Below are 24,354 nucleotides of genomic sequence, written 5' to 3'. Positions count from 1 at the left end.
TATGAAAAATGTGCAGTTTTAACTGAAGTCCTGATTCATGCATAACGTGTCAGTGTAGATCTGCACTGTCAAATCAAAATAATACATCTTACACGCATTATGGATGCATTATGAGCTAACGCTGGATAAGATGCTATCATATTACCTATTATATATATTTCCTATAGTATAAACAGTGTAGCAGATTTGGCAATTACCTGTTTTAATGAAATTATTAAATGGTTAGCCATAGCTGTTTTCCTCATGCAAAAAATGAAAATCAGATCAGAGTCCTCTAGGCAGTCATCAGACTTGTCCTATTTAAATGGTAAAATTCCAGACATTGATCACATTTCAACTGATTCCACTGTTACCAGGCCATTAAATGTGCATTATTGGTCACTATAAGCACCATAGATGTGGGTCATTAGGGGCCTACTACGCCTACTACGTTGTTCAAGTGAAAGCGAAACTTAAAAGTAACATGTTGTAAAACTGAATGAAACGTCACGTTTTGAACAAGCAAAAAAGGTTCTTTAGGTTTAGGCAACAAAACCGCTTGGTTAGACTTAGGGAAAAACATTGTGGCTTAAAATAACCATACTTAAAAAGTGAAAGTGAAACTTACGCTACATGTTGTTGGTTTCAAACAGGATGCAAACCCCAGTCTCCTAGGTGAAAAAAAACATGTTTTGTGTCCAATCCATCGCCTTCGACCTCCAACCCATATGGAGTTTAATGCTGTCTGTACCTGTGGTTCCCGAACTTATTCATGTCAAGGACCCCTAAAATGACACAACTTAGACCATGGACCCCCTTTTGATAAGATTTTGTCCTAGGGTCCCCCCGTCTGATAGGATTTTTGCTTTAAAATGTTTTATTACAGAGAGTGTATGAAACCCATGCCAAAATAGTCATACATTCTGTCATTGTTTTATGGATAGAGTTATAGTGAAATTAAATTATTCTTACTTTTGCTGGGGACCCCCCATCGAACCCTTAAAGGGACCCCTGGGGGTCCCCAGACTTCACTTTGAAAAACCACTGGTCTATACTACAGCGCCTTACTTCTGCTTCTGTCATAATTACTACGGTTGCTAGAGGTTGCTGTCGTGTTCTTTTATGACTTCTTTCAGTGATCTACCATGTGAATAGATGATAAAACCTACTAGTGGGTGTAGTAGGCCCCTATTGACCCACATCTATGGTGCTTATAGCGACCAATAACGCCTATTTAATGGCCTGACAACAGTGAACAGAAACACTGCAGCACAATGTTTTCTAGCTATAATATCCACATTCTACCGAATAAAATTAGATCAAAGAAATATATTTCTCCATCTGCAGCCTGACACACATCCAGATGTTCCTGTCTAACGATAAACAGCGTCAATCCTGTGCAATCCTGTTTGGTAAACACTAACAGAATGTTCCATTCCTTTCAGACTCAGCGGAGTCCTTTTGTAGAGTTATGATAAATAAAATCTGTGAAATGAGGCCTGCTATGACAGGCCTCATTTCACTGTTCATTGTTCTTGTGTTAACACCAAAAAAAGGTGTTTACTAAAACCTGACGTTTATTATGACGGCGTCTACTTTCATTGCTGTGTGTCTACTTCAATAAACGTTTAATGGACGTCTCGTGAAATCAAACGAAATTACATTACAACTAAATGAAGCGAGACTTTGATTTGAGAATAACAGCCTTCTTACGACATCTAATAAATCATTCATTCGTAATATTGGCTTGGAAATAAAAATGAAACCATGGGAATGTTCTGACGTAAAAACCTCATTGTGTCTCTGCAACGATTCATCTGGACCATGAAATGGAAGCTCCTAATCAATGATAGATGATGGCGATATGTTGTATGAATACCCTTCAAATATCATTAATAATGTACTGAGTTGTACATATAATATGCTCATATATGTGCATACATGTTTGCACAAATCACACTGCCTTTACTCTGTTGCTTACTGGCCTCTGGTGGTGCATCCTAAATCCAGCAGTTTGTAACTTTAAACTACTGGCGTGTCTCCTCCTCCCTCTCTGCCACCAAACACAAATCCACCCACACCTGCATGCACACACACACAGTCTAAGTGCATCATTATCCTAAGCCGAATCAAATATTAATGAAGCAGCACTTGACACAGAGATGCAGAGACAGAAACAGAATGGAAGATTGTATTTGCATAAAAGATAGAAGTAAAACTGAATGAGGACTGGAGGATGAACAGTTAGTGCCATGAATTCATAATGACTCTCTGCTGAGGTGTTCTTCAGGGTGCAGCATGTAAAATACAGACAGTTCATGTAAGGGTTATTTAAATGCTGTTTTTTTAGAATGAGATTGACTTTGAGAACCAAAATATACTTGATGTAGAAGGGGAAAACAGGGCATGGCTCTGAATCAGATGACTGTGCTGTGAGAAAGGTATCTCTCGCAGTGCTGAAATCACAGAAAAGCATCACTTAACTCTTTATGGCTCTGATAAATCCTATGTACACCATCAGCCCAACACCAAACATTGCTAGATCGTGGTTGAAAGTGAGAATCTAGCCAAATCTAGGTAGAACAAGGCATATTTTCTGAGAGTTGGTGGAGACCAAAACAGAGCTTAAAGGAGAGTGATTGTTGGACTTAAAGATGACCTATCATACTTATTTTCAGGTGCATACTTGTACTTTGGGTTTCTACTAAAACATGTTTACATGCTTTAATGTTAAATGAAACACTTTATTTTTCTCATACCGGCTGCACAACCGAACTAAACTCTTTGGACTCTGCTCCAGCTCCGCTCTAACTAGCTTTGTTTGAGGGCATGCCAAACTAGTCATTATGCAAATAGGTTACTTGGTGACATCACCACTTTACGGAAGAAAAGGCGGGACTTCAAGCAAATCATTTCAAGCAGTTCAGGAGCAGTGTTTCTGTGGTGGAGAGTAACTCCCTTTGGTGTGGACTTTATAACTTTGCAGACCTTTTACATACACAAAAATCTATATAACACACTAAAGGAAAGGGAAAAAGCACAAAAGCATAATAGATCCTCTTTAAATTAATACAGTGAATATAAACATCAGAATGAATGCTAATGTGCCTCTGGGTCTGCTGGATATGAAAGTAATCAACTGTTTGCAAAAGCGCAGCCACAACAACTTTAGTCTATAAGCCATGGTTATGGTGGCTGTGTGTCTGACAGCTTGTTTGGATGTGTTCTGCCCCCTAGTGGCCAAACGTTGATTAATGCAGCTTCAATTTGCTACTGATGTCTCTCCGGGACAGAGACTGCATATTGTATTGTATATTTGGTCTGCTGAGTACACCTTAGGCTATGCAGCATAATGTGTGCCACTATTGGAAACATAAACAGGAGACTTAAATTATTCATGGGCAAATGTATTTCTTAAAGACTCTTGAAGACCACTTTCAAATTATGAAAAAACAAAAAAAACAAAACACGTACACTTCTTAAAGTGAATTTGAAATATAAATGAAACTGAGTTGTGAGTGAAATGAGTTGTGCCCACTAAATTAACTGTGAAAGTCAAATTCCTTGTATGTGTTCACATACTTGGCCAGAAAAGCTAATTATGATTCTGAACTATAGTGTTTGAAATATTTGTAGATGAATTTGAAACAGGAAGTTTGCATCGTAACCAACTGAGCCACCAGGACGCCCTCATGTTACAGCATCTAAATTACAAAAAAGTTAATAGATATCCAAATTTCTAAAATTCAGACATAAATCAAAACGATTCATTTCACAGATGCACAGACAAATTCTGATGGCGTAATTCAAATTCAGAGCATAATTTTGGCAATTCTTACATCGTACATTTGGACGTAAACACTTGTGCGTGCACCTGTACTGATGACGACTGTGAAAAGCACACATCTGTGCACATTAAGAGCTGTTATCTATAATACATGCAGTGTGTTTGAAGACCAAACCTTTGAGCATGTTTCCATTACATGTTGATGTATTTATTACATAAATATTAAAAAAACAGCGGGAGCATAAAAAGTTAAGAAAATGATGTTGAGTGTAAGAATGTGTTTCTTTGCATTTGTTTATGTATGTGTCTGTGTGTGTGTGTGTGCCATTCCAAGCCAAGACCGTCAGAGAGTAATGTTAGACCACATACACAGCATCTGTTTCCACGGAAACAATGTCTAGAGTTTATGGTCATACACAAACACCTTTTGCCCTCGGCTCTCTTTCTTTCTCACGCACAATAATGTTCAGTTTGCATCGCCACTAATTGACTGAGTTTGAATATTAATTTTCTTCCTTTTCCAAGAGAGTCGCAGAAGTGACTAATGGTGTGCTATGAAAGGGTTAAGAGAAGGTGATATCCTCATCAGTGAGCCAAACTGTATCAGACTTTTAGGTGAAACAGTAGCAGTACCCATGGAAACGAACATTCTCTGCCTACTTACCACAAATACTTGAACAAATTTATTCAAATTTAATCGAGGTGAACAACATCAAGTTTTTCAAAGTTTTTCAAGGAGATTTAGTTTTAGTGCAGAGTTAGGCTCATTTGCATTTTGCAAAAGCCTTCGCCTCATCGTTGAGCTGGGATAACTGTCATGCAGCTGTGAAGTTAGCTTTGCCTTTAATTTGTCACCCATCCAGTCTATGGGGAGTTATAGGGTGCCCTTTTCGCAAATCCTCCTTTTGGATAAGCATCTTTTATTTTCTGTTCAATATGTAGAACTTCGCACCCCCATAACTCGAAATGGATCATGAATGGGATCATTTTAAACTCACATTGAAACAGTTTTAAAGAGGGATCAGTCATGAATGATATGGTGCTATTTGTATGGAGGCCCATCTCGGGAGGGGCATTGCAATAGCTTACTGGGAATTCACATTAATGAGCAGTGGTAATCTGTCTACAGTGAAAGCAGAAAGCTCATAGTGACACTGGGAGCCTTAATCAGTCATTACAGATACCATTACTGTAACAAATCCCGAACATAAACAGTTGTCTGTTGAGACTACGCTTCAGTAAGCAAGAAACAAACAAACAATTCAAGTCTGCTTTAATAAGACAATACTCATGCCGTTGTTTTTCACACTACCCATTAAAAGATCATTTCCTAATATGCTTCTGTTACAGGTACCCGCTGGTACCAAACAGACAGATAATAGTTTCAGTTGAAGCCAAAATGGCTCGACTGCCGGGTATGAAATGACTCGGATTTTTCGAACATATTTTAACATGGACTGTGTATTTTGTCCACCATCACTTACATCGTTCTAGGGAGGGATCTCTTTGGGGCTTGTATGAAGAGGAGAAATGAGTGCACATATGGGCTTTACCTGACTAGTGATCTAAGCAGGATTCAAATATGTGAACGTATCCTTTAAGTATTACCAGGTCACAAATAGTCCTGATTTGTCCACCAGATGGACCTATTGCACTGTGGAAAAGCTGGCCTTTGTGATGGACCGGAGTAGTATGGTCAATGTCAAGTGTTGCCTAAAGCCAGTATAAGCTGAACGAAACCAGAGCCAGATTTGTCTTCTGAACTCATATCTGCTATCCTGCAGGTTTGCAACCCTGCTGGTGTTATGTGAGGACACTAGTGTCCTGACTGTAGAGGATCCAGTGCTGCTTCAGGTGGGTCACAGCTCCAGTCCTTCAGGGACGGAAATTATCAAGGTATCTGACTGTGAAGAAATGTGCCAAATTAGCTCTCTGTTTTTCTGACCATCTCCAAACCCCCCATCCCAACAACCTGCACCGCGCTAATCGGCATAATGAATTCATCCAGCATGCCTGGCTTAATGGAATCAATTACTTGCAGAGGAAGAAAACATCTGGCAAGAAAACAACCGGCCCAGAGTAATTTACCTGGATGGCTACAGAGAGAACATTAAGGCAAACCAACGTAGCTTGTCTGAGTATTTAAACTGACGGTGATAGACTCATCATCATTTGTTTTTGGAGTGAAAGACAGCAGTAAGTGAAGGGAGAGCGAGGACATAAAAGGAGGGCGTATTAAGGAGGTGATATGACAAACACATCTGTTTTTCTCTCTGTGTGAGTGCAAGCGTTGAGTCTTGTTTCCCCTCCCTTGACCGTGTGCATGATGTGTGTATATTTCTACATTAATGAGCAGACTGGAGATTTTCATTAAGGTCCCATTAGTACCTCTGTTTTCCCCTCTGGGCCCCATAACTACTGCGCTCTCATTCATTCCTCTGATGCAATAACCATAAAGAGGCAGACAGAGAGTGGCAGCAGACATGGCTCACTGTTACAGGAATTTGGTAAACTTCAATATATCTGGCATTGCTTTGAGAAATAAACTCTTTTGAACTCAAACATCAAATGGGGGTTTTCAGAAAAAGACATCAGCTTGGAATGAGGCCGAAAGGCAGAGTGATGAGAGGTAAATTATGAAATATGATTGTTTCTTTAAAGGGGCGCTATGTAAGAATCAGGAATTGCTTGTTAACAGTGACACCGTAAGTCAACGACAGTCAGCGTCCTGTTGATCGCGCTTGTGCTTGCATTACGTAGACGTGAGCGAGCATCGGTCGAAACAGTGAGGCGACACAGACGAGCCTGGACGTGATTGACAGCTAAAACTACAGTATCACTATATATTTCACATGCTTGGCAGTAATGTTAGCTTATCTGTCCAATAGGGATTTTGGCAGCTCAGGGTCTGTTTTGATACCAAAAACCAGACGAAGATCCCTCCATGAACCGAAGGCCCGGCCAATGTTGATCCTAATTTTCCCCCGACGTCGGTCACATTCCTGTTTTGCAAGACAGGCTTAACTGGATATAACTTTTTTTTTGTGCTTCCGTGGAGTTTGTGTTGGAGTCTAAGATGTGGTGGGGGCTGGTTGTTTGTTGCTCCATTTCTAACCAAACGTTAGCTATGGTTGCACACTGTTAGCCCTGTAACGGAGCTAAAGATAGTAAAGGCGATCGCGAGCGCGGATGACGTCACATCCGTTGGACTTTCACGGAAAAACCGGCCGTTATTATTAACAATAAAGCAGTCTACAGGCTGATAGAGGAAACCCAAAAAGTTGTGAAAGGTCTCGTTTTTTTAGGTTAGGTTACAACCTGTTCACACACTGACAATAAAAACAATTAAAACATGTTTATATATGTAAAAACGTACATACAGTACATTCCCTTTAAAGGTACAGCTTGTAGGGTTTCGTGACATCTACTGGTGTGGTTGCAGATTGAAACCAACTGGGAACCGCTCCCCTCACTCCTCCCTTTTATAAAACTGTGGTAACGTGAGCCACCGACTGCAAAACCGTGGTAAGCCGTTCACCTCACTCAGAGGCCATCTTTACCATAATAACATCACTTTAGCAGCAACGGAAGTCAGATGGCGGCTGGCGGCACCACGCTTTTGCACTCTGTGGCTCACGTTACCGCAGTTTCACAAGCCGTCGTAGAACTACGGTGGCCTTCAGGTGACGTAAAAAAGTGAAAGGCTCTCTCTAGAGCCAGTGTTTGGTTTGTCCGTTCTGGGATAATGTAGAAACATGAGGAGCAATATGGCGGACACCATGAAGAAGACCTGCTCCCTATGTAGACATGAAGGGCTCATTCTGAGCTAACGAAAACACAATTCTTAGTTTCAGGTGATTATATACTAATGAAAATATTGCTATGAACATTATATTACGTTCCTGCTAATAGATCCCCCGAAATGTTACACACCTTTAATAAACAATTTGTGCTTTAGGCGTTTGACTGACTTATCTAAAACAAACAGATACGGGACTGAGCCTTGGTCTAACGGTTTTCTAGCTTGGCCATCATCCACACCCTGCTGACAGGCACGGCTGGGCAAACTTTTAAAAACCTTTCAAGCAGACATGCAATCAAACTTGAACACTCTTCAAAACACTGTGGAAGTGTTGCAACTCCCCAGCAAGTCAACTGGCAGCAGATTTTTATCTTGGGGAACTATATGTTTTCAATCTTGGTCCTTTCCAATCCAGTGCGCATCCCCGACAGAGATGAGCAGTTTGAAAAATTTGGCTGGCGTAAAAAATCTGTCTTCTTGAACATCACTAAAAATAACAAGCATGTTTCACCACAGGAGGTTTACACTGAGTGGATGTTACTGTGCTTTCATTGCGGAACATTAGAGGGCAGTGGCTTTACATAAAGCACCACAGCTGCTTCAAGATCAACCAGAACCCTTTAAATATATTGGAGAGCACTCAGTAGTTAGTGTTAACAAGTCTGTCTGTGCAGCCTGCTGTGTGTTTCACCTTCATGCCCTTTTCTTGCTGCATAATTTCCGCTACGCAACATATGCTCACTTAACATACTGTACATGTATGCTGCTAAAACTTTGAGGAGGATGGAAAATAGCAGTTAAGTAGTCTTCTGGTGCATTGAGAGTGAAAAATAAAGATAGACACATTGTCTGTGCTGACTGTTCAAAGTCAAGTTGAGTAAAACATTTCCTGTTAGAAAATTTAGAACAGAGGGGAAGACAAGATAGGGGGAGGAAACGGAGTGTGTAAACCCAAATAGTGGTGTAGGAATGTCAGCGGTGGACGACAAATCGTGTTGGAGTGTTAAGACAAATATTGCTTGAAACAGTGTGATGTCCACTCACAGAAAACAGAACACCACACAAAGGTGACCACTGGCATTCACAAGGATGTTTGTCACAAAGCAAGTATAGTCACACAGCCCAGACCCCAAATACCACAGCATCAACTCAAAGAATCGTGGCGGTTCTCTGTGGACAAAGAAACTTGTTTTGGAAATCCGTCTAAACATGCCTTATATTTTGATCAGTGGCTGCTTTCAGTCAAATCCATCCTCAGTATCAGGATTAGACATGTATCACACCGTTGCATCTGCATTGTTACGCGCCCACATGATGTCGTGCCCAGATTCCTGCTGAAACATGTGGCGCGATGACAGATCAAATCTAAAAAGGTACAAAAGAACAGAATCTGTGTGGAAATCAATTCATTGCTATCAGAACACCCTGTGCATGCAGAGAAGTGACAGGTGAAATAAGTATTCTCATTGCTGTAACTGAATAGATCTTTTCAAAAATTATAGTGTACCTTATGCAGTTAGGTCGCAATCAGGAAGTTTTTGAATGTCCGCTTGCTTCCATCGTCTTTCCTTGAAGGTGAAAAAAGTTTCTTACAAGGAAAACACAGTATTCACGTTCAACATCAATGCCAGATGATTAGATTTGTATCAGGCCATTACACTGTATAGCCATCACCTGTCGCTTTAAGCACCATAGATGTGGGTCAGTAGGGGCCTACTAGACCCACTAGAAGGTTTTATCATCTATTCACATGGCAGATCACAGAAAAAAAGTATACAAGAACATGACAGCGACCTCTAGAGACCGTAATAATTATGACAGAGCAGAGGCAGAAGCAGAATGTAGTTGTCCTTGTGTTCACAAGTGTTAAGTTTCACTTTTGAAACTTAGTTATTTTAAGCCAAAACACAATTTTTTTCCCTAAACCTAATTGTTTTTGTTGCCGCTAATCACCCACATTTATGATGCTTATAGTAATAGATAACGGCTATTTAATGGCCTGATAACAGTCTAATCGGCTGGTGCTGGCATTGCTGAATTGGAAAGACTTCGGGTGTAAATTCATAAGGAAATGGTTACAGTCAGGATGTCTTTTTAATGCCTTATGAGTGTTCTATAAAGTACCATCAAGTGATTTATTAACCATTGATGAATACATTAGTTATAAATGGCAGACACTGAGATGAAAGGAAAGTCACTCACACACATACACCAACCGTTGTCAAGTCATTTATGTACTAAGACAGAATGTACAGTAGTGGGACACAATGGCTTATCAGACTGGCACAAAGATGCCAGGGGGTAAGAGAACACACTCAGGAGGAGGCATGCTAAGTGGCCTTGACAGAAGAGAGCTATCAGAGAGCGTTCATAGTTCAGACCATTTCAGAACAGCACACACATGCACGAATACAATAGCACACAAGACGACGGACATACATGAACAAATAGACAATCAAATAAACACAAATTTGTGAATTAATGCATATTTAGTTGTTTAAAGTGTCCTATAGGAAGCAATTAAGAGCAAGAGAGCTATTCAGGGCTCAGCACATGTATGGAAGGGCCATATTGGGACAGATTACACTCAGACTGGGAAATTCTTCCTAAGCAGAGCAGTCTTATCCCTGGTACAGTATGGAACCCAACAACACATACTGTACTAGACTCTGACAACTTGTGGGACTTAGTCCAGGACAAATTATCACTCTAAGTCTGTAATCAAAGATCAGAAAAACCGACTTGACCGGCTTGACCTCCAGCTGTCAGCATCTGACTGTCTGTGTGTAAGTGTGTGTGTGAGAAATGGAGTAAACAAGGATGCACACTGTCATTGATGTGAAGCACCTGCCTACAAGATATCATCCAAGTACAGAGTGGCAATTTCAGAGTTGCCGTTTTGGACCTGTAATTCCGGTCCAACCTGCACCCACCCACCTATACTGCCAAGAAAAGTAAAAGCAGCAGCTCTGCAGCAACCTCAGGTGTGAGTTTGTGAGTTAGTTACAAGCCAGGTCCGTGAGATGCTTCTCATCTAAAGACGAAAGAGATTAGAATTGTTATGTGATTATTGTATCTTTGAAATTATTGTGATGGGATACCTTTTTTCTTTTTTAGAATATTTAGACAATCCTGGTGAAAATGGATGCAGTATGTGTTGCTAAAGCAGCACATTTTAACCTCATCTATTTGCTGTTTGGTGCTGCATGGACAGGTAGCAATGTACTTATCAGAAGTTTAAAACAGCTGCAAGCTGAGGCTGGAAATCAGTTTGAAGAGAGTGCTGAAAAAGTGAACTAAAAGACTAATGGCCCTAGATCTAAAACAATAAACTGAAAGATGCTAAAACACTCTGAGTCGAGTGGGTGATGATTCTCTGTGCGTTCATCACTACAGGTGACCCCTTTCACATTGCTCATAGTCATTAGATCCATTGTTAAAAACATCCATTAGTGCAGTTTTAAATAGACTTGATAGATGGATGATGGAATAAAATATTCATATTCTGGGTTCAACTACAGAGTGTATACGTGTATTTTCTGGGTGGACACACATGACATGAAAACTTTATGCTGTCTTTGGCATCTGAATGAATTCAACATGTACTGGCAATTAGATAAACGAAGGGAGGGCGTGGAGAGGATTGTTAGGAGAAACAAAGAGACGTCTCAAGAGAATGGATAAGCATGTGACAGCACAATAAGCATGACGAGGGTTTAGCACTACCACTCATTAGTGTGTTAAGTGAGTCTCAGAAATGTACTCAAAGTAGAACTACGGGTATTTTAGTATGTTTATCTGATCCACACGGGGGGTTCTTGAAACAGGCGTAAGTCACTTGTCATTCCTTTCCACAGCATCAGATTCCTACAGATACCAACTCCCTGTGGCAAAGCAAGTGTAGGCATGTGAAAAGGATAGTAACTGATGAAAGGACATGTCTCTACAATTGTGGTTTTGTTCATGACAACTACTAAACTAATAATCATAAAAGCAATGACGCAGATGAGAACAAACAGGGAGTTGCAGAAACGAAAGAGAGAAAATGGATAATTGTCCCACTTATGCATTTCAAATGAAATTGGAAAAACCTTGAGAACGTCATCACAAAAACTATCTCTGCACAAAAAAAATATATATTTACTTGGGAGTGTGTGTGTATGTGTGTGTGTGTCTTAATCACGTTGTGGGGACCAAAGGCTACACAGTAACAATATAGGGACTCACCTCCCATGTGGGGACACAAGCTTGTATATGGTTGCAGGTACAGTGTTTGGCGGCATCTAGTGGTGTAGTTGTAGATTTCAACCAGTTAAGTAGCCCTCTGTTCACTCCATTTCCAAGACTGCGGTATCGTGAGCCCTCGACTGCGAAACCAGGGTAACGCCGTTCGCCTCACTCAGAAGCATAATAACACAACTTTAGGAGCAACGGAAGCAGGGCCGGCGCCAGAGTGTTAGGGGCGGACGGGCAATCAGCTTTGACAGGAGGGGCATTTTTTTTCACCTCATATAGCCTTTATTAAGTGTATCTTTAACATTATCATGTTTCATGAAAGAAATAAACTGACAGAGAGGTGTATACATACTGCCACTTATGCGCACTTCTGCGCACGCACTCTTACACGTGCTGTTATGTCCACAAAAACAGGTTATAAACTAACACATGTCCTAACTGGATGCGAGCGTCCGACTATCGCGCTGCATCGCGCATCTGACGCTCTCTGTCCACTGAATACGTTAAATCTGCACTTCTGTTACATCATGTAAACAAACCAGGAACATATCAGCTGTGAGCTCCAGATCAGACTGGAGCTGAAGACGTAACCACCTCAAAGATGGGCTGGTAGTACTTGTTTATTCGCGATATTTACTGGAAATAACATACCATATAGCCAAGAGCAAGTAGGTTGTTATCTAGTGATCTTCTCCAGCCAACTGACACCTTATTTTGTTTTTTGTAGTGAAATGAGGAGGTACTTGAGGCTACAGATAACTCCGCAGGCACGCCTTGCGTCTTGCTAGTGCCAGGGTCAAGATGTGCACACACACGGGTGCCGAGATACAGTTAACAGGGAGTTCAACAACACATTAATCTAACAGTCTGACTGATTTCTTCATAACTATAATTTAAGTTAATAAAGACTAAATGTGGATGTTTCACTCACCAGTTGTTGTCCCTGCTCAGCCTGCTGTAGTGTAACATTAGTCCATTGTTTTATTCCATGATACTGAACAGAATAATCCAAACAGGTAGAAAAAAGTAAGATGTGAGAGAAGCACAGGATGCTTTTTACTCTCTTGGTCCTAATTGTGCTTTAAGGCCTTCCATTACCAAACTGAATGACTTAATTTTACTTATAGCCTAGCTGTTATTTCAGTTTAGTTTTTTGTCAGGAGAGAATTCAGCTGAGGGGGCACAGTGACCTTTTTGGACGGGCCTGGACCCCCATGGCCCGCCCCTAATGCCGACGCTGAACGGAAGTTAGCCAGTGGCTGGCGGCACCACGATTTTGCACTCTGCGACTCACGTTATCGCAGTTTCACAAGCGCGTCGAAGAACTACGGTGGCCTACGGGTAACATAAAAACTCGAAAGGCTCTTGCTAGAGCCAACGTTTGATTTGTCCGTTCTGTGCTACTGCAGAAACATGGCAGAGCAACATAGGCGGACTCCGTGAAAAGCTCATTCTAAGCTAAAGAAAACACAATGTTTCAGAGTTTCAGGTGATTATACAGTAATGAAAACATAGTTATGAATATGGTAATACGTTATGGTAAGGGTACATTAATCATCATGAACTCATGCGTGACTTAATGCATGAAAAAACATGAATTTATTCGAAAATGTAAGAATTAAGCATACATGACTTAATGCAAGAACAATACGTTAATTAATGCAACAACTAAAGTATCTCAATCATCATGATTTCTGAGTGATTAATGATGTCCATATCTTCTTCATAGGGAAGTCTGCAGTTAAAGTGACTGACCAGTCACAGCATTAAGCATTTACTTTTTCATGACTTCATCATGTCAAATAAAGTGGTAACCTGGTCCCTCTTTAATATAGATAAATAACATATGATTAATGACGATGTATTAACCATTTGTTGCCCCTCTGACAGATGACTTACATGGTGTGTGTTAGAGCCTGTTTTGTTTTGTTTTAAGATATGAATACCACCTATGGGTTTAATGTTTCCAAAAGGAATAAAGGAGGAAATGTCTTGCTCAGCCGTGTCCAATGAATAAAAACAGGTACAACCGGTATCTGCAAAATGCCATCAGGCAATAGTTCTCAACAGAAAACAAATGCGGCAAAGAAGTAAAAGAGACAAATGTAGGCCTAAATAAAGAAGTGTTAGACATAGTTTAAACATAGTTATCAATATGGTAATACTTTACGGTAAGGGTATATTAATCATCATGAACTCCTGCGTGACTTAATGCATGAAAAAACATGAATTAATTAATGTAGTACTTCATAAACTATCGAAAAATGTAAGAATTAAGCATGAATGACTTAATACAAAAACAATATATTAAATAATGCAACAACTAAGGTATCTCAATCATCATGACTTCTGAGTGATTAATGACATCCATGTCTTCTTCAAAGGGAAGTCTGCGGTTAAAGTGACTGACCAGTCACAACATTAAGCATTAACTAAGCTTTACTTTTTCATGACTTCATCATGTTTGTGGCCTTTCAAATAAAGTGGTCCCTCTTTAATATAGATAAATAACATATGATTAATGACGGTGTATTAACCATTTGTTGCCCCTCTGACAGATGACTTAGATGGTGTTTGTTAGAGCCTGTTTTGTTTTGATTTAAGAAATGAATGCCAACGATGCGTTTAATGTTGGCAAAAGGAATAAAGGAGGAAATAGCTTGCTCCGCCCTGTCCATATATAGAAACAGGTGCAACCGGTATCTGCAAGGAGCAATCAGGCAATAGTTTTCCTCAGAAAGCAAATGCAGCAAAGAAGTACAAGAGACAAATGTAGGCCTGAAGAAAGAAGTTTTAGAGACAATCATTTGATTTGAGTTCTGCTCTTTCTTTGATTCAATTTCACTTGTTTTATTTATGAATGTCTTTGAGCTTTTCGGAGTTCCGGGCAAGCTACGAAGAAAATCAAACATGAAGATTGACAAATGTGAGTACCTGTATGTTGCAACTTGATGGCGTATGGTGACTAATTGTAGAAAAAAAGTCATGATGGTATGAAAGGACATTGTAGCCTATGTGCAATTTACATGTATGTTCTGCTATCTTGTGTCTTTGCAAAGACAATGTCATTGCTTCCTTGTGTGACATGGTATGTGAACATTTGACTCAGTTGGCTTTGAATTATCATTTAAAGTTTGTAATTATTATTAAATGGTTTGTGAGCTTTAAGCTAATATGTGATACATACAACTTCTCTTTTCCTAACTAGCATCGATAATTGAAATGGAATCCAAAATTATGATCTAATTTGACTTTGTAATTTTTCTAAATGCATGCCTAAATACACAGAAGGGATAACCTTTTTTGAGGGGTCGAAAAGACACATAATACACCACCATTAATCATATGCTTCTTATCAGTAGGCTATTAAAAAGGGACCAGGTCACCACTTTATTTGAAGGCCCACAACATGATGAAGTCATGAAAAATTAAGCTTAGTTAATCATGATTACAACACTTGGAGTTAAACATGTGCACTGCTGTGACTGGTCAGTCACTTTAACTGCAGACTTACCAAGGAAGTATGGAGGACAGAACCTGCCAAAATAAAAAAAGTAATGAATAAATAAATAAATGACTCGATAAATAAATAAATATGCCATTAAATGTAGCAAAAATAATATTAAAAATAAATGTAGCCATTAATTAAATTAAATGAAATGTGACATAACTTGATATTTCTGTTTTGATTTGCTTCTTTATTTATTCATCTTTGTATTCTCTTCTGTTTCATTTTCCCCTATGGAGGCGGGAATGAAGACTAAATTCATAAAAAGATAAATAAATACATACATTTAAAAATAAATATAAAATAAATGCAAAAACACATAAATTAATAAAAAAATAAATGCAAAAATAAATAAATAAAATTAAAAATGAATAAAATAAATAAAAAAATAAACAAAAGAATAAATAAATAAGGAAATTAATAAAAATATAAATAAACAAAGAAGCGGATTAAATTAAAACATTATATTTTTATATTATTTTTGCAACATTTATTATTTATTATTTTCATTTATTTTTGATTTTGGCAGGTTCCATCCTCCGTAATGAAGAAGACATGGACATCATTAATACCTCAGAAATCATGATGATTGAGAAACCTTAGTTATTGCAATAATGAACGTATTGTTCTTGCATAAACTCATGCATGACATTCTCTTAATTCTTGTACATCCCTGATGGTTCATGAAGAGCGACATGGATTAATTAATGCTTTTTCATGCATCAAGTCATGCCTGAATTCATGATGATTTATGTACCCTTACCATAAAATGTTGTTGTGTATATTTCTGCTATTAGATCTTAGAGTTTCTTGGTCTGGGTAATGGTTCTGATTAGACGTACACTGGTTATTGTAAATCTTCAGAGAATGAAGTAAATATACAAGTGACAAAACCAAGCTTGTGTGTGTGTGTCTGGAACATTTGATCATCCAGCCTTGCTTCAATTTTGTGACTAATTCCCATGTGTACACAGCTAATGTTTATCACACATTGTATTTCAAACTGCACCACATAAGTCACTGAAGTGTTGTTATTACAGTGGAACTCTTTTCTTGGACGTACTCAAGACATTATTTCCAACCATCCAATTCCTCTTCGATAAAAAAAGCAAATGAAAAAAAAACTCCCAAACTGTTTGTGCCACTCTGGAAATATTGGGCAAGTTGGCACTTTTAGCTATTTTCCACTTCTTATCTCTCAGTCCATCTTCTCTGTTCCTCTTCTTGCTGCCTCATGACCGGCACAAACCTCCGTCTGAAAGCCCCTCTTTCTCTCTGAGTGACAGCACTGAGCTTATTAATGTGTGTGTAGCATATGTGAGTCCTCGCCTGTGGGTGTGTTTGTGTGGTTCTGTACTTTGGTGCTAGATGGTGCGTGCGTGTACAGTATGTGTGTGTGTGTATGTGCACTGACAGCAGACTTTGAGCAGAACTGGACAGCCCGTCTGTTGCTGATAGGACAGTTACTCCCCTGACAGTTCCTGATGGGGGAGGTGCTGATAGAACAAGCTGTCTGAGTGACCTTGATCCAACCAAAGAACCTGATGAAAAATAACTTCTTGGAATTGTGACACAATTGCTCGTCTGTGTGATTCACAAGCATATGTGGACCAAATGCAGAACTGCTTATTAGTCATGGTTTTTTGCTTCCTGCAAGTCCGGTTCTCCAGTACATATCATTTATATGGAAACTGAACAATTGAGCTTATTGATTGCAAAACCACAAGGCTGTCACTCAAAACTGTGATGATGCGCCAGATACAGAGTAAATGCGTAGATGTTTGTTTTCTTAAGAAAGACACCATTAAATCATCCACCTTAGAGAGGTATGGTTCACATCAACGTTACTGACGCACTGTGCATGTTGCTACTTGACACATGCATGTATCGGATTTATTTGGCACTGGTTGGTTTCATTGAGAAATACTATCCGATCTAACACAGAGTGCATTCAGGTCTGTGTATCTGTGTTTGCACACATGCACCTATTTTTTATTATTTCTTTTTGTAGCAAAAGACTGTTTAATACCTGTGTCACCCCGGGCACAGCGCAATTAAAATCCAATGCTCTCCAGGAGTCCATAACATGCTGGGTTTACTGACAGCGAACTGAGCTCAAATGGCCAACAGAGAAGGGGGCGAGGGGTTTTTATTTGAAGAGCACAGCAACAAAATGATGGAAAATGTGATCACAGAGGTTGCACTGCCGGCAAATGTGAACATCTTTCGGATGCACTGACAGGCAGCTGCTGCGAAAAAACTGCTGTCAGTTCAGCTTCACAGATATTCAAAAAGGCATTCACACATATGGAAATACCTCAGTGGGGAATTATGGCATTATTTATCAGAAGCAATGAAACATGGATAGTGTGATAAGGTGACACTAAAATAGGCAAATTGACAATGGAGCTGTAGTGAGAGCATATGCAGAGATGAAGTTTAAGGGCCACATGACATGGTTTGGGTGCAGTTTCACAATAACATTACTGTATACTCATTACTTATATGTCTATATCAGCAGATAAATACTCCCCCTCACTTACAGTAGAACTTTGTGGTAAAATTCCCTACATAAATATATAAATGCACATCAGCAACCCTAGCTTAACATAGATCGCATGACTATGATCAGTCACTGATGACAAAAACAAGTTCTCATCCTGTAAACTCCCTCGCTTCCTCTAAAAGAAGGTCATTCTCTGCACGCCCATTTAATGGCCTGATACCAGTTGAATTGGGTGCAGCGGGATGTAGTCTTTGCTTTCTTCTCGCTTTAATGCTAACTTTGACTTTTAGACCCGACATCCTCGTGTGTTTGCAGAGTTAATTGCTCTCACGGAATCGACCCTCTGATGAACTTTAGCAACAAAACAGAGTAAATGGATCAAAGTAAAAGTTTTCTTTTTTTATGGGGCTAGATAGCGAGCCATGTCACGGTACTGTAATAATGGATGTAGGCTCTTGAACCACTTGTGGTTTAGAGTAACGAAGCATCGCAGAGCAAGCAGGCTTTTTACTGAAGTAGAATCAAACACATTATACAGTGCTGGTGACGGCCTTAATCTCTCAGCATGGAAGCGCAGTTGCAATCGCCTCGGTTAAACCCCTGTTATATGTGACACCAATCAGTAAACGTTTATCATTTAAACAACGCCTCCATATATGGTGCAGTTAGCTGCTTCGGTGATTGATTGAGGGCAGTTGCAACCTGCAGTAAAGGAACCCATAAGTACGGTGATTTGCATGTCAAAGGAGTGCATGTTTAGGTATCTGTAGGTTAAAAGCTTTTTTGATGTCTAGTTAATGTAGAAGCCTATAATCAAGTTCATATGTTGTATAACCTTGTGTAACTTTTCCAGTCGTGGTTACATTGGGATGGGGATTTAAAGGAGCAGTGTGTGACATTTAGGAGAATCGTTGTGTTTTTGTTGCCTTAGAATGAGCCGTTTATATATACATATGGAGCGGATCCTCTTCACAGAGTCTGCCATGTTTCTACAGTAGCCCAGAATGGACAAACCAAACACATAGCTCCATAGGGCCATTCACATTTTCACCATGTGGGCAAACTCCGGGGTCTGAGAAGTGAAGCCAATGCGGAAGTGCTTTAAACGTGCATTCTTTCTAATAGCCAGCAGGGGGCGACTCTTCTGGTTGCAAAAAGAAGTCTGATTGTATAGAAATCTATGAGAAAATGACCCTACTTCTCACTTGATTTATTACCTCAGTAAACATTGTAAACATGAGTTTATGGTCTCAATCACTAGTTTCAAGTATTCTTCTATACAGCATGATGTTCATTTAGGAAATTATGCTCCCATTTAAAGTAGAATAGACAGTAAAGCAGAGGATGCTTTAGGGCGTGGCTACCTTGTAATTGACAGGTCGCTACCACAGCGTTGTCTGCTCAAGGGTGTTGTCGGTATTTCCGTCTTACAACTTTAACCCTTTCACAATGTGTTTTCAGTTCATTTAAATTAATTATAACCTTTATGGTCTCATGAAAATTCTTATTCAGGGTTCGGTTGTACTTAGCTCCACCCTCTCGTGTCACTTCTCGTTGCAAAAAAATAACATGGTGACGGCCAAAAACCAAGATGGCCAAAATGCGGAACTCAAGACTTCAAAACTCCACCTCACGTGCATGCGCGCACACTACACACTGCAGAAGACCTCGTAGCTCTGAGAATATCTAGTGAATGTACAGTGGACGTTTGTGCAGAAATAACTGCTGCAGCTCCTCCAGACCAACAGAGGTTTCCCGTGTCTTGTGAAGTGACGGGGCTCCGCAGAGAGAAATGTTATCGTCTCCGACCGGGTGCCGGTGTCTCCCTCTGGCCGCGGTCGGGAGGTTGAAGCAGGAAAAGCCAACACTAGGACCAGCAGTGATTCAGACCTTCGTCTGGTCAGCTAACATTACTGCCAAGCAGGTGAAATATAGAGTTATATTGTGGTTTTAGCTGACGTGTGTCGCCTCACTGTTTTGAGCGATGCTCGTTCATGTCTATTTAGAGCAAGCACAAGTGTGAGCCCGACGCTGACATTAGTTGACTTAACGGCCACAGGTGTCGCTGTTAACAAGCATTTCTGATTCTTACAAACAGTCCCTTTAAATTAACTGCCAACTATTGTGATAATTGATTAATTGGTTCGAGTCATCATAGAAATTCTCTGATTGCAGCTTCTAAAAAAGGGAAATATTATCTGATTTCTTTATTCCTCGACGACAGTAAACGGAATATCTACTAAACAACTAATCAAAAAAATAATTGAGAGATTAATCCACAATGAAAAATGTTTTTAGTTCCACCCCTAACTGGTCATATTCATAAATGTTTTTTTTTTATTAACTAATAATTTGTTATTCTACATTTTAATGACTGTAGTCAATATTTGCACTAAAAGCAGGGACTCTATACTTTCTAACCATAAAGTGCTTTGCATTTAAAAGCTATTGGCAGCTCTGTGAGTATAGCAGCAGCATCACACTCCTCACCTGAACCTGCATGCGCCCTGGAGCTATTTAGGGTGTCACTGACAGCAAGTGCTGCTAAACAGGGTCACTTCTAAACGCCGCCCTGACGGAGGAGGCAACGGGCTCTGCTCGGAGGAAGGACGAGGGGGAACTTCAGAGAGAGGAGCTGCTTCACTTCACTTCACTGCCTCCTCACTTCACTATATGTCATCACAGGGCTGTATAGTATAAATATGGGATCTCCCCTCCTGTGGATCTCACACTTGACCAATTGCGCCGCGCAAGAGTCCGATGGGTCATTTTGAATTCGGCTGTGATCCTCTGTGGGTGGTGGATATAGATAGGCTGGATGTGGTACAGTATAAGCCTATAGTATAGGTAGTTGTAGTGCGTGAGTGAGTGTGTGAATGTGCGCTCCTGGAATATAAAGCCCAAAGAAAGAGAAGAGAAGAAGATTAAGGAGAAGGAGACAGAGGCAAGGATCGGTGTGTTGAGGCTGAAGCAAGTGTGTGGAACAGAACAGATCGATCAGCACTTCGAGCTCTCCTTTTGGTGGATCTGATGGATCAGTGGATGTGATGCCCATATATATCATCGACCGAAAATTTCCCGACACATCTGGTAAGTCGCTCTCACGCACCTTTCTCATTACGCGGTGCCATCTGTGTGTGAGTCTCCGTCTGTCTCTCTGTGTGTGTGTGTGTGTGTGAGTGCATTATTTTTGCGTGTGCGCGCGTGTACCGGCTGGGTGACACGCGGGGCAGCAGCGTGCACCAGTTGATCATGCAACTGCACCCCCCCATTGGAATTCCCGACGTGCAACAGGAGATGTGGATCTGGCATTTAACTGCGTCTCTTCTTGCTCACCGTGTGTGTGCGCGAAGCTGCAGATGCATATTTTTATCACTCTCGAGTTTTGCATTTGGTCCTATCAGAAAGCACTTTAATCTACTGTCATAGACCTACAGCTATAAGCCTGTGCTTTTTGGTTCACTGGTGCACTTTACACTTACTTTACACTATACATCCTATATGCAACTTTATAGACTGCACATATGTACATATTACATTTATTTATTGCACATACTACGTTTATTTATTTATTGACACATTATGTTCACCCATTCACTCTGTATCTTTTATATCTCTATTGGTTTTTTTTTATATAATTTTTGTATACCTTTATACCTCTCCTGTGTTTCACAGGTTCATCTTATCTTATCTTATCTTATCTTACCAGCTGCAAAAAGGGCTCTGGTGATGTGTTTTAAGTTTGGTGTTATATCCCTTTAAAAGTTATTTTTTCCCTATTTCCCATTCATACTGCTATCAGAAAAGCCATTAGGAAAGCAATTTATGAAGAGGTGGACTTCATTTCAGCTGGATCACAGCACCTTTGGGCACCAAGTCACCTCCTCCTCAAAAAAAAGAAAAAAAGTAAATGATTTCCGTCTTCAGTGTGCAGCTACAGGCCCATGCAGCGCTGAACATCAAGTCCCAGAGAAGGTGTTATTTTAAGTTAAAGTAGGCCACATTCCTGTTTTTATTCAAACTCAATTAGGTACATGACATGTTCATGGCTCTCACGGATGTAGGGTTGTAAAAAAAAAAGTGACTGTGCAAGTAGTCTTGTGTTTACTCCTGTGTGTGTGTGTGTGTGTGTGTGTGTGTGTGTGTGTGTGTGTGTGTGAAGGAGCATGGGTACGTTGAGGCGTCTCAGTGAATGATGGGTTTAATTTTGAAGGGGGTTTGCGAGGTCTCGCAAGACACGGCGACTGTTTATGTTTCAGATATATCATGAGAGACAGACAAGAAAGAAAAAAAAACACAAAAAAAAAACAGGGAAAGAGAGTTTTGGTTCAATACCTTCCAAAAAACACTCGGGACAATTCATCAGAGCGACATCACAAAAAGTTAAACCGATGACTTGTGTCTTGCAACGGGAGTAGTCACACTAGCAGCAGATATAACCTTACAAATAATTCACACACATTATAGGCTGTCTTCCACTCACAGAGCAAACATCCTTAAAGGCATCAGTGCCATGCACACACTATATACGCTATACGCTAACAGGTTCGCTTCTCAAACTTTATGGGGCAAGGGACCCCTTACACAGGGAAACATTTTCCAAGGACCCCCTCGTGAACGTAACACAGTTTTAAGCATAATCCTTACTACCATTTGTACTCTTAGATGCCATTGGAACTATTCTAAAACTTTTCATCTGAAATACCTTAAGACCTGTTTGATAATCATAAACAGAAACACATTTCAGTTTGAATCATGTTAATACCACATTGTTTTGCCCTGATATTCCGGGTGCTTTGTAATCAGATGTCGCTTAAGCTTGGCTATAGACTTGAAACTTGACTTGGACTTTCAAAAAATTACTAGTGAGCATCTCTGCTTTTTAGTTCGTGAAAGTATACTTTGTATACTTTAACTTATCCAATGATTTATGCAATACATAAAGATACTTGCTCCTTTTGCTATATGACTTGACGATTTGTGATGAGATTAAAAAAAATTAACTAAAATGTGTTGTTGTCGCATGCCTCTACGGTGAACGGATAATCCAAAAATTTGATGAATTGAAGTAAATTCATATCCAAACATCCTTTTACAAACTATCACACACTTTAATAGGCTACTCTATCAAAAAGTACGCACAACTTTAAGCCAAGTATTCTTTTTTGTAGGCCTACAAGGCAAGGATACTTAATTATACTTTTCTTGAGTATATCTTGATCAGAAGATTAAGTAAGTAGGCCAATAAGCCAAGTATACTTAGACCTTTCTGTATACTTGTCAGTATAAGCCAAGCATACTTAGACCTTTCTGTATACTTGTCAGTATAAGCCAAGCATACTTAGACCTTTCTGTATACTTGTCAGTATACTGTAAGCCAAGTATACTTAGACTTTTCTTTATAATTGTCAGTATAAGCCAAGTATACTAGACTTTTCTGTGTACTAATATACTACTGTAAGTATCATAAACGTTTGTTTGCCATGTACAGAGCTTATTTTCTGCAATAATCCAAAACCCAATGGAAAAATCCCATTGGCTTTTTGTCAAGAGAACCAGGGCGATGCCAACTTCCTGGTTGGCCACAAGGAACTATTGAAAGAGGCTGAGTCACGTGTCAACAACGTGTCATATCTTTGGGGTATAACACATGCGCAGTAAAATCTGGTCTGCACTCGCCGAAATTGAGCCAATCGCAACGCACGACCGCAGCTTCAGTTACACTGTACATGTTTCCTACCCCATACCCCAAGACCCATGTCCACCCGTGTCCAAGCCTCCTTCAATAGGCCTTGGTTGGCCTACAAAAATATACGTTATCCCTGGAGCACTCTATTTTGTGGTAATGTTCCCCATCTATAGATCTGTACTTTTTAATGATATAGCAGAATTTTATAATTCATAGCAAAACTATTTCACAGATCCCCCCTGACAGAGTGCCACGGACCCCTGGGGATCCCCGGACCCCACTTTGAGAATCACTGCCCTAATCCGCCCAGAAGCAATGTTGAGAGGGATTGAGCATTACCTGACTTTAAACGTGCACATGTAATTCCTATTTCCTCCTGAGTCATCTGAAGAAGCATACCAGTAAGCCTTATGAGTGATACATAAGTGCATGTACAGTAAGTGCTCCTTAAGGTTAATACCTAACATGCCTCGGCTCACTTAAAAACATGATTTAGGGCCTCTCAGTGTCCTCTCTGATTTCAGTGTCCTCTCTGTTTTTCACTCTCGCTCATTTTTTGCACATTCTTTCACTCCGCCTTTACGTCCCGTTTCCTTTCCAATAAATTTCACATGTTTTCATTTCATTAGAGCAAATGGATCTAATACAAAGCCCCTCCGACGCTGACATGCACACATGGTTTTATTAGAGCTGTGGGACTGCTGTCACAGTGATGTGTTTGCTTGCACGAAGAAGAAAAAAAAGTTGACGCAAAGTTTCTGCCCCCTCCTGCAGCCACCCAGAGGCGGGTTGACAGGAAGTTTTGATTAACACATCAGCTTGTGTCATTCTACTTGTCTCCTCTTCT

General features: G+C 40.0%; 1 protein-coding gene across 3 annotated transcripts in view; it reads left to right on the top strand.

Moving 5' to 3' along the window:
* Positions 1–5,547: 5,547 nt before the first annotated feature.
* LOC119491243 (neprilysin-like) overlaps positions 5,548–24,354 on the top strand; it is a 53,468-nt gene continuing 34,661 nt past the window's right edge. The window contains exon 1 of one of the 3 annotated variants that reach the window (XM_037775042.1): positions 5,548–5,620. Coding sequence is in view for 2 of the 3 variants with exons in the window: in XM_037775040.1 (XP_037630968.1) it covers positions 14,661–14,730 (70 nt within the window). In the remaining variant the exon portion in view is untranslated. Of the gene's footprint in view, positions 5,621–14,557; positions 14,731–20,378; positions 20,909–24,354 lie in introns of those variants that run through there. The other 2 variants (XM_037775040.1, XM_037775041.1) reach the window with 2 other exon arrangements.

This window comes from Sebastes umbrosus, chromosome 7, assembly GCF_015220745.1.
Source record: "Sebastes umbrosus isolate fSebUmb1 chromosome 7, fSebUmb1.pri, whole genome shotgun sequence".
Lineage (NCBI taxonomy): Eukaryota > Metazoa > Chordata > Actinopteri > Perciformes > Sebastidae > Sebastes > Sebastes umbrosus.
The sequence above is the reverse complement of the archived record's forward strand: the minus strand, read 5'-3'. Positions and strand labels throughout refer to the sequence as shown.